Raw genomic sequence first — 10,672 nt, 5'->3', positions numbered from 1 at the left:
TGCTTTGCTTGCTTGTGTTATATGTATTTGCTTGTACAGAAATGTAAAATTCTCAAGATTAAGTATCTTCAGTTGGTGAAAATCAATTCATTTCTTTGTACGGGTTGGAATTGAAAACCGCAAGCCTGAAAGTAACTTTCTTGCCAATTTCACGACAAAAAAAAGCATGTATGTCTTGGCAAGTTGCCTCATATTGGCTCCTCTAAACTATTCCATTAATATATTTGGGTGACTGGTCTTGAAACACTGGTTATTAGAGGCAGCTTCTGAGCTGTGACTAGAAGGACTGGATTTAGAGGCATCTGCAGCGTCCGGCGCATTTGCTCTGTCGTGTGGGGCTGTTGTTCAGCGTTGTCATAAAAGCCGTGGACTTGGAGCGCGACGGAGAGGTCGGCGGCACCAGGCTGGGCTCTGATGTCAGCGGCAGTGATGTCAGAGGAGGAGCGATGCTGCTGATGTCAGCAGTGAGCTCAGTGTGAACGGGTGAGCAGTCACGACCTGGGTGAGCAGCCAGGGGTTCATTGGCTGTGGGTCAGCACCTGCCCTGGTGTGCTGCATCTCAGAGGTAGCCTCTGTCCTCTCCACGCGTGCCGGGATGCTGGACCACGCGAAGCTCCCCGCCGGGACCAGCTTCTAGATCTTCATGCCTGGGAGCAACCAAGCAGTTTCCCTTCGCTGACCCCGTCCAGCGCGCCCCAAGCTCCCTCCAGGGGATGGGAAGCCTCATAGCCCTGCAGCAGGACAGGGCAGGGCAGGGCAGGGCAGGGCAGGGCAGGGCAGGGCAGGGCAGCCTGGCTGCAGGCAGGCGTTGTTCACTCATTTGCCCAAAACAGCCTGCGCGCATTGAACAGCAGCTCCCTACTCAAAGAGGCTTTAGCATCCAACCATGGCTCAACAAGGCTTTGGTTTGTTTTTCAGGCTGGCTGATGAATGCTAATCAAACTTTTAAAAATCATTACTTAGCTGTTAAGATCAATAGGTGATGGGGCAGCTGATTAACTCCAAAAGCAGGCCCAATTAATGGTGTTCTTTAGTGACCACCTATTTAATAACCAAGTGATCGCTGTGTGCATTGAGGAAGCCTTTGATTCCCATGAATGTACTGTCTGGGGTGATACAATAACGTAAAAGGGATTTGCTTCCTATGCAATTGCAATCTCACCCTCATTAGAGAGGCTCTTCTTTGAAGTGTGACTGGAGGCTTTCAGGGGATGGGGAGGAGGAGGATTAAGAGCATGAGCCCATGACAGTTTTATCTTGAACTTTTTCCATTCCTCCAGCCCTGCAAGATGGGGGAGTGCCCTATTCACGCAGTCTGCTCCAACAGAAGTCGCCTTCTAGGATAGGGAATTTCCTGCCATACAGAAGAAATAATAAAGACCATGTCTCAGACCTCCCTGAGCACTGCTTAGCTGCCTTTGTCTACTGCCCCTTGGGAAAGGGGTAAGGGACACCACCCACCATTTGCACTGATCTCTTATAGACCCATGCACTTACTTTCCCCACCCCCTCTCTCCTTGCTCAGATTTGCAATCAGACAATCACCACCAGTTAGGTGACTATAGCAATATTTATTACTACTTAAAACAAAAGGAAACTTGTACAAGTTCTGAAGACCTTATACCAGATCTGATATACTCTGTATTATGTTCTGGGTTTACTGTTAATAATGTATGGAAGAGCTTTTCACATTGACAATAGTCATTTTTTTAATTGGGTCTTTATTTATCCCACTAACCCTTGCTATGACGTTCGAAGTCACAATGGGTGCTTCTTCACTAGAAAAAGAAGTGTGCTCCTAGCATACATGAGCTGTGATGCCTGGGTAGCAAATGCAAGATAAAATCCCAGGGTAAACAAGGCAGTTGGTTGTTGGAAATGCTTGAGCAGATCTACTTGGGCACAAGTTATCAGGGTCAAGGGAAGCTGAGCTCCCCACGGTCCAAGTGCTTTATCTTCACTAGGATTGTTCCCCATGTTAGTTTGCTTATCTTCATTAACACAAGATAAGAACACACATTTTATCCTGGTGAAGGCAATCCAGTAGCTCTCAACATCGTTAAAGTCAAGGCGCCCTTTGGAAAACGCCAGCCGTGGCTTTCACTCGTTTCCTGATTGCGGGAAGTTGTGCAGTATTTCTTCTCTTGCAAAGAGCTCAGAGCCCAACACATCAGGATAGTTTTGACTCTGTGGATTCCTATTTGCAATTTTGTGCATCACATGTAGGTGTTTGCACAGCTAGCAGTGCCGATGCTGTACGGCTCCCCAGGACACCCCCAAAAGGACCGTGCAGCGCCCCAGTTGAGAGCCATGGCTCTAGAGGCATTGTGGCTGAACTCATGGCGGTGAAGAGAGCAGGAGGGACAGCTGTGGATTGCGCTAACGAGTTTGACGCTGCAGCTCTGAGGGGCTGTTCCCACTTTTGCTCTTCTGAGTGGCTCCGTGCGGGGTTCCTGGGTCTTGCTTCTGTTGGTTCATTAGGCACGAATGAGCCACTGTAAGGAGCTCTTGCAAAACGAAGTGCACTCATCAAGGTGCGTTGTAACGACAAGGACGTGCTTGCCACTGACCCCGGCTCATGCTTCATGCTGCAGACCAGAGCGGGGAGACAAAAGGTCATCCTCATGCCCTTTCCCTCTCCACCAAGCGGGCTTCTGAGAGGGGCACGAAGCAGTAGCACAGCAGCTAAGGGAAAAAACGCAGCATTATCCCATCATTTCAAAATGCAATTAAGTTCTTCCAGTCAGTGAAGGGGAGCAATTTAAGAAGAGAGATGAGAAAAAATGGTTTTTCTGTAGCAGGGCGGCCTGTCGCATGTAATTTAAGTTGCTTGAAGAGCTACAATGCCTCATGCAAGTCCTATTAGCTTCACTAAATGCAGCATATTGATTTTTTGCCAGTTTACTTTGCTGTGTGCTTTAAACTGGGAGAACACGGATGCCGTTAAAGAGCTCTGTGTCAACATCCAAGCAGCATTCAATGCAGAAGGAGCGAGAAGGGGAGTGCTCGTGAACTCCGAGGTCTTTGCTGTGAGCTGTAAAAATGTTAAACAAGTCTTTATCAGCGAGGCGAGTGTGTTATTCATTTCAATTATGCATTGTAATGTGCAGATATTTAATAATCCTCCGAGGGCTGAGTTTGCTGCTGCTCTTTGAGGCTCAATAGACAAAACACATCGAGTTCAGTGCCCTGGGCCAGTACAGGAGCTGGGGTAAAACTGCCAAATCCAGTGGCGGCTTCCTGGGCCCCGGGGCCAAGTGGGTTTCTGTTGGCCTCAGCAGGATCACACCCGGGCTGAGCGTGCAAGGGGAAGCAGCCTGAGGGGGGGCAATGAAGCAAGATGGGGGATGGCACCACGCAGCACGGATGAACACTTCAGTAAGGGCTGGATTTTAATCCTTGGACCTCATCTTGCTTAGTCCCGCTGGAAGCACCACCACGAACATCCCTGTACCCTTTTCTTAAGGAGATGTTGCTGAATGCCCCTCTCCAGGGTCTTCTTTCTCCTCTCCTGGCAAGCTTGCTCATCTTCCTCTGAGCCCCCAGGCCGAGGCTGGGGGGAGCAACGGCAGTGGTGTGAGGGGTATCGGACCGTGATCGTCCACGCGGGAGCTCTGCTGGGGACTCCTCCAAGAAAACCTACTTTCCCCGATATCCCCCGGTCCGGGATGGTCGGGAACGGAGCGGCGGGCTCGCGTCGTGTCCTGCCTTCTCGTGGGACCTGTGCTCTGCTGCAGACCCAACGTCTGACCAGACAGCCGTGCATGCAGAGGGAGGGAGAAGGGGAGTGCAGTTTTGCCCCAGCTCCTGTACTGGCCCAACTTTGGCCCAGATCCTGGACTGAAGGTTTGGCACAAGCCTCTGGGTGTTTTTGCAAAGGACACAGTGCACACGTTTGCCCCATCTACTCCATCTTGTGTGGCAGAGGCTGCCTGAAGTCTGCTCCGCTACTTTCCTGCATTCTCTTCCTCTGGCAAGAAGCAGCACAACCACGGGATGAAGTAGCTGGGGCAGGGGCTGGGGCCGGTCCCGCTTGGAGCAGGAGGTCGCGCTAGATGTCACCCACGATTCAGTGATCCTAGCAGACAAGTGGCGTGGTAGGAAGGAGACCTGTCGCTCATACTAACAGGCCGGTGCTATGTGCTGAGCCCTAAGTAGGAGCCTGGCCTAGTCTGCATTGCTGAGCCCCGTGGGCGTTATCCTCCTGGGTCCCGCTCTGCAACACCCCCTGTCACTGCCATGCTGCTGTTCTTGCCACAGGTGCATTAGGGCTGCCTGGTTCCTGGCACACGTTGCAGGGTCCCACCTTGCAGATCTCACAGTCGGAGGTCCCATCCCTGCACAGATTTGTGTCCTTTCATCAACTTTTCACCAGCGAGTCACCCCAGAGCTCTGGGCCACTGCCAAACACCGGCTTTCCCAAGCTGGCCCTCAGGCCAGCCAGGACGCACGTTTCAGTTGCGCGTAGGCCGGGGTTTGAAGAGTGACGGCATCCATACCAGACGTTGTAGCGTGCGGAGCCAGCACACGTCGCTCCCGTCGCGTGTTGATACTCCCGTTCCCCATCCCTCACCAGCTCTGCTGCAGCATTTGGCAAGGTGGCTGCTTGATGCAGTGGGCTAATTAGTGCATCCACCAACCATATGGAGGGCTGAACTTGGACTTCCCTGAGTGCGCTTACATCAATCATGAATGAAATGGCTGCTCCAGACATCCACACACACTTGTGGCTGCACACAGCATGCCTGGCTGTGAAACGAAGGGTGCGTCCACCCCGTGATCCCCGGTGTGATTGCAACCTGTGTCATCTCAGCAAGCTCACCCGCCTGCACGTGGTAGGAGCTGCTCGGACGCAGCCAGTGAGTCTTTCCCGCGGGTCTGGATGGGTAGGTTGAAACCTGTGCTGCTCCAGCTGTTGCTAACATGCCCTGCACACTCACCTCTGCAATACAGGAGCCAGACAGGTGTGTGAGGTTCCCACCCGCGCACACTTCCACGCAGCCTTCTCAGACAAAGGCACCGGCTGTCACTGCCTTTGGTTACAGCCTGTATAACAGACAGCTCAAAGCGGTGAACTTAACCGCTGAGCATCACGTTTAACACTTAATGCAAAGAAAACACCTCATTCCTTTCCATCCTAACAGATTTTTGAATGAGCAAATAAAGATAAAAATTCATATAATATGACAGTCTGGAAAATGCGCCATCCTTCTTCTTATAGGATGTCTGCTGTTAGTGGAATAGCATCCTTCTTCTTCTTTTTTTTTTTTTAGCTGTTGCAAAATATAGCAGATTCCTCACTAATGTTTCTGCACATCTGTTTGTGTAGAAGCGTTAAGCTTTTCTGACAGTAATACGTATCTCAGAAGGGATACAGGCTCCCTTGTGATGGACAGAAATATAATGAGGGACGAAAAGCAGGAAAGAGAAACATGCTCGCAGAAACAGCCCCTCTCCTCTCTCATTGGGTAGAAATGTTCAGAGATAAGCAGAATTCAGGCTGGAAACCAAGCCATTTAACAGACATGTTGATAGCCTGTCACAAGAGCAACTTCTGCAGGGCATCGAGGCCGGATGAAGCTGGATGCATTGCTGTACCTTGTATTTGTAGTGAGCTGGAAGTCCTCTTGTGCCACGTATGTACAGCACCAAGCACGAGGAGGGTCCCATCCTGGCCGAGGGCTCCTGAGAGCTACATCAGTACATGGAGAGAGGAGTTCATGTGGTTTATTATCCAAGGAGCTAAGGCCTCGAGGAACTGCGCTACGCTGCCGTTTGGCAGGGGCGGATTGGAGGTGGGGCTGGCGCTGGCTAACACTTACTGATGAGCACAACAAAATTGGAGATCCTCCACTGGAAAAAATGCTACTAAAAGGTGAAAAGTGTTGTCAGCAGTGGTTAGGATTGTACCAGCCATGGGACCCAGTCTCTCAAATCCCGTCCTCGTCCTTTCCCCGATAGCAGGTCCTCACCGAGTGCGGCTGTCGTTCCCGAGCACAGCCCCGCGTGGCTTTGTTCTCTGCTGCGACTGTGCATTTCCCAGTACAACAGTCACAATTTGAATGTTTCTGTGTACCGACCAGCAAAGATTAATCCATTTTTGGGGGGCGGGTGGGGCTTGGGGTGCACGTTGCTGTCGTTCCAGAAATCCAAGATCTCCACGTTTGAAAAAATGTGGGCTTTCATGAGCAGCAAGCCGTCCGCCCTCGTTAAAAATAATGAGGAAGGCATCCAGAGAACCCTCACGGCTGATTATGCCCTGCTAATGGAGTCAACCACGATTGAATATATCACACAAAGGAATTGCAACCTGACCCAGATTGGAGGGCTAATTGATTCCAAGGGCTACGGCGTAGGAACTCCCATGGGTGAGTGACAATGTGCAATTTGTACACACAGCCTGGGAGCGGAGCTACTTAGCATACAGGCAACAGATGGGATTTGGCTCCTGGTTCCCAGGCGGGTATTTCCGCGCAGCAAAGCCCACGGTGTCTGCCCGGCGAACGGGAGCGTGACCGGCCCTGCTGCAAGGAGGCACGCTCCCTGCCCCGGCGACTCCCGTCCATTCCCCTGTTCTTCCGCAGGTTCGCCGTACCGGGACAAGATCACCATTGCCATCCTCCAGCTCCAGGAGGAAGACAAGCTGCACATCTTGAAAGAGAAGTGGTGGCGAGGGAACGGCTGCCCGGAGGAGGAGAACAAGGAGGCCAGTGCCCTGGGGATACAGAACATCGGGGGGATTTTCATCGTCCTCGCGGCCGGCCTGGTGCTCTCCGTCTTCGTGGCCATGGTCGAGTTTCTCTACAAGCTGCGCAAAACGGCAGAGCGCGAGCAGGTATCGGCTTTCGTGCTCTCCCTAACCCGGGGGAGGGGTGCTGGCTGACCCCGGTGGGTCCACGGAGGCTGGGGGCCGTGCCCAGTGCTGCTCTCTCTAGTCCATGGGACCTGGATGTCTCGACACCCCCGCCCCAGTGCCCCCGAGTCTCGCAGGGCTTTGTCTCCAGCAGGGACTGCAGGTTGCAGCTGCCGTGGGCCAAAGAGGCTGCAAAACCTTGCGGGCCATGCAGGGAGGCCAGCCCATGACAGAGCAGAGCAGAGCAGGGGTCTTCCACCCCGGGGCCTGTTTGGTGCCCAGCGAGGTTGCATCGTAGCACGGGTGCCTATTGATCAGGCGCACGCCCTCAGGAACGGGGGAGGCTGACGAGGAGCAAAACCACCAGCAAACCAGCCGCTAGCCAGGCACACATTAGTCCCAAAGGCCAGGGCTCGGCGGGCTGTAGACGAGCTCCAGCTCCCAGGGGTATCCCTGGCACCGCTGTCGATCGCCCTGTAGCTCTGCCCAGGCAGCAACATGCCAACGCGGGCAGGGGGAGCCGGGAAACGGCTCACTGGAGCCCGACGGGCCGAGCCCCGGGCGCGTGCCCCTGGCAGGCGCGGAGCCGCAGCCCCCGTGTCCCCGAACGCTTTGCTGAGACTGCTTGTGCTTTCCCCGCAGCGCTCCTTCTGCAGCGCCATGGCGGACGAGATCCGGCTCTCGCTCACCTGCCAGCGGAGGGTCAAACACAAACCCCAGCCCCCCGTCATGGTGAAGACCGATGCGGTGATCAACATGCACACGTTCAACGACCGGCGGCTACCGGGCAAGGACAACCTGACGTGCAACACCGGATTGACGCCCGTGTTCCCGTAGGGCTCGGGGGGCCGGGCCGGGCCGGGCCGGGACGGGACGCCCTCTCGACGAGGGGAGAAGGGATACAAGTACATTAAAAAAAAAGCCTGGTTTGGTTCAGTTTCAAGAACAAGGCCTTTAAGACACAACTCCATCAGTCACCGGACTAGGGACGGGAACTGCAACGCATGGGCTGTAACCGGAGTGGGGGTGTTGCGGGGCTCTGGTTTTGGTTGGGGGGTAGTTCTGGGGTTTGGCTTCATTTTCTTTTCTCAGAAAAGGCTTTGGCCCTACACGCCTCATGGAGACCAAACCCCGACGTCTGCACGCACGAAGGCGAGCAAGAATCAAGCCAAACGGACCCGCAGTGGGTAACGAGGACCCCCCCCACAAACCCAAGGCTTCCTTTAGCATGGCAATAAAAAAGAACCGTTTTTGTTCGTGCCGGCGTGGAACGACGGACCGTCCGTGGGAGCATCCGTTCCAGGCAGACACGCAGCACACGTCATGTCCAGGAAGAGGAAAAGAAGAAGAAACGGCGGTCGGAGCCGCCCCTTCTCTCAGCGCCGCTCACTGCGACCCTTTACCTCAGCGCGGTGCTGGCTTTGCGTGGCCAGGCGCAGGAAGGCCACGCGTGCGTGACGGGAGAAGGCCAAAGGGGTCTTGAGATATGTCAGAGATAACAAGGGGCCCGAGGCCTGGATCCGCAGCCCCCGGGGGAAGGGACGTGGCGGGCGCTGCGCCCGCTGGGAAGCAGCCGGCGCTCCCGGGTGCCCGGTCTCCGCACGCTGCCCGCGGCGGGGCTGTGGGCGCCGGGTGCCAGCCCCTTCCCCGCTGGGTCGCAGCAAAGGAGCGCACGGCGCCGGCGAGTCCGCACACTCCCACGTGAGCGAGAGGGGAAGTGCGAGAGCCGTTTCCAGGAAGCCAGTGTCACTTGCACCAACAAACCAGACAGCGGTGAATAATTGGCCATTTTGTGTTGGTGTTCACATCAGGCGGGGGGGAGGAGCAGCTGGTTCGGTACAAAACGAGCGTTTCGTTTGGGGTATTCCCGGGACATCCCAGGTTTCTAGACAAGCAGGCCGTGCCCCTTGGCCAGCGATGCTCTGCCCCGCACGCGGCATTGCCCCTTGGATTGTGGGTGGGGGGAAGACAGGTTAAAACACTGTCCCATGAGCCCACCCTGATTTCCAGCGCCCGCCCCGCTGTGCAACCCACACGACTTCAGCCCCAATTGCCAAAGACCCGTCTGCTGTTTGGGAGGTAAATCCCCGATTTTGTCCTCGGGCAGGTCACTGCTGCATTTCCTTCTCCTGGGCCATTTCTGAAAGCAGAGCAGGCGACAGAGAGACTTCCCTGCAAGGCTGCGGGAAGAGTGCCAAAAACACGTTCAGCTTTCGTTGAACTAGGTTGGGGTGAAAACCTAAATGCCAGAGTAGGGGAAGATGACGTCCCGCGTGGTTAACGTGCCGGGATAGCAGTCTGCTGCATGGGCCCACGGCCGCCCGCGCCGTCAAGTCTGGCTCCCGACCAGCCCCGGTCCCTCCTGCGCCCCGGGCAGCCCCCTCCAGCCCTGCTGCCGGCTCTGCAGGGGGGCTTCGCCTGGCTGGTGCCACCGTAGCCAGGGCTTACTGACGCAGCAGAAGTTGGCTGCCAAACTGACCCAATTTGCTGTCCTCAAATTCAAAAGCACTTTGTAGACAGATTGCCTGAGCCCAGAGGAATGGAGCTGTTTGTAGCTGGTTTAAGATACTTCATAGTTTTCCCTTTCCTGGATTTTTCCCCTTTTTTTCTTTTCTTAGCTTCCAAAGTGGTGATTAGATTGGGCTCAGAAGCAGCAAATGCACTCTGAGGAGCAGCGCTGCTGCTTTGCCCTGGAAAACGTAAGTTGCTTTGGCTTGGGTTTCATTGTCCCTGCAATGAAAAGAAGGTAAAAACAAGCGGAGCCTGGAAAGAAAGATGCTAATCTGTATTGTCTTCCCCCCAGGTAAAACACACACAGAGAATTTACTGTGATTTTCATATTTTTCTTTTTTTGTAGAAGCCATTACAAATGAGAGGGGAAAGGTGGCAGGCTCCTCTCAGCCGGCTGCTAATAAGAAAGGTGGCAATTTCCGAAATCCCACTTCTGCCCTCGAGACGGGATGGAAGGAGGCGTCCGTGGAGCCTGGGCTCAGGGGCCTGCGCGGAGAAGACAAGTCCGCCCCCAAAACGCCACGCGCGGCTCTAATGCAGCCTCGCAGACGACAGCTGCCTTTCACGGCAGCAGGCAAGGACGCTGCAGCCTTCCTAGTTTGCCACCATAGGCCCGGACGTGCGTTCGCATTTCCAGCCTCGCTCGAGTTGAGTTTAGACAACTCCGGTTCGTCTTTCAAAGAAACGGCTGACTTCAGATTCTGGGTGCCACACACATAGGTTGCATCCCAGCAGTAACTTCGTCTCTCTCGCTGAAACGATGAGAAAGGAAGATCTATATCGAGAGCAGAAGGTGGCCAGGAAAAAACACCTCCCTTTCCCAAAGCTAGCAACTTCCCTCTGCACTTCTGAGCAAACGGCCCCGCTGCCCTGACACGCATTTTTTACATTTCCTCGGGGCTTTCTAACCTGTAGGAAACAGCAGATTTCAAAATCCAAAAGGAAGCTAAAAGCAAAGCCTGAAATCTTCTGGGTACCCACTTCTTTCTTTAAATGCTCAGAGCTCCAGAGAGATAACAAAACACTGGACAAAGCAGCTTCCATTGTACTCAGAATATTTTTTTGAATAAATGAATAAATGTAACAGCCACTATTTATTGATCACCAACAAGAGGCGGGCGAAGTTTCACTCTCCACTGTTCCAGATTTGCAGGTGACCATCTGGAGTCCCCAGTGGTTGTTGCCAGCAAGAGAAATCCCTGCAGATTAACCTTTTCTCTCCTAACGCGACAACTGCAGTAAATTGGCCATGAAATAGTCACCTATCACACACCTCCAACCTATGGTGTTACATTAAAAATCCTGTTT

General features: G+C 53.9%; 1 protein-coding gene across 1 annotated transcript in view; it reads left to right on the top strand.

Moving 5' to 3' along the window:
- GRIK3 (glutamate ionotropic receptor kainate type subunit 3) overlaps positions 1 to 9,787 on the top strand; it is a 74,800-nt gene extending 65,013 nt beyond the window's left edge. Inside the window, exons 13-16 of the mRNA XM_019547897.1 lie at positions 6,146 to 6,368; positions 6,585 to 6,835; positions 7,496 to 8,626; positions 9,711 to 9,787. Coding sequence (XP_019403442.1) covers positions 6,146 to 6,368; positions 6,585 to 6,835; positions 7,496 to 7,690 — 669 coding nt within the window. The 3' untranslated portion in view covers positions 7,691 to 8,626; positions 9,711 to 9,787. The remainder of the gene's footprint in view (positions 1 to 6,145; positions 6,369 to 6,584; positions 6,836 to 7,495; positions 8,627 to 9,710) is intronic.
- Positions 9,788 to 10,672: the final 885 nt, after the last annotated feature.

This window comes from Crocodylus porosus, unplaced genomic scaffold, assembly GCF_001723895.1.
Source record: "Crocodylus porosus isolate Cpor-Errol unplaced genomic scaffold, CroPor_comp1, whole genome shotgun sequence".
NCBI classification, from domain to species: domain Eukaryota; kingdom Metazoa; phylum Chordata; order Crocodylia; family Crocodylidae; genus Crocodylus; species Crocodylus porosus.
Note: the sequence above shows the minus strand (reverse complement) of the source record. Positions and strands in the feature narration are given on the sequence as shown.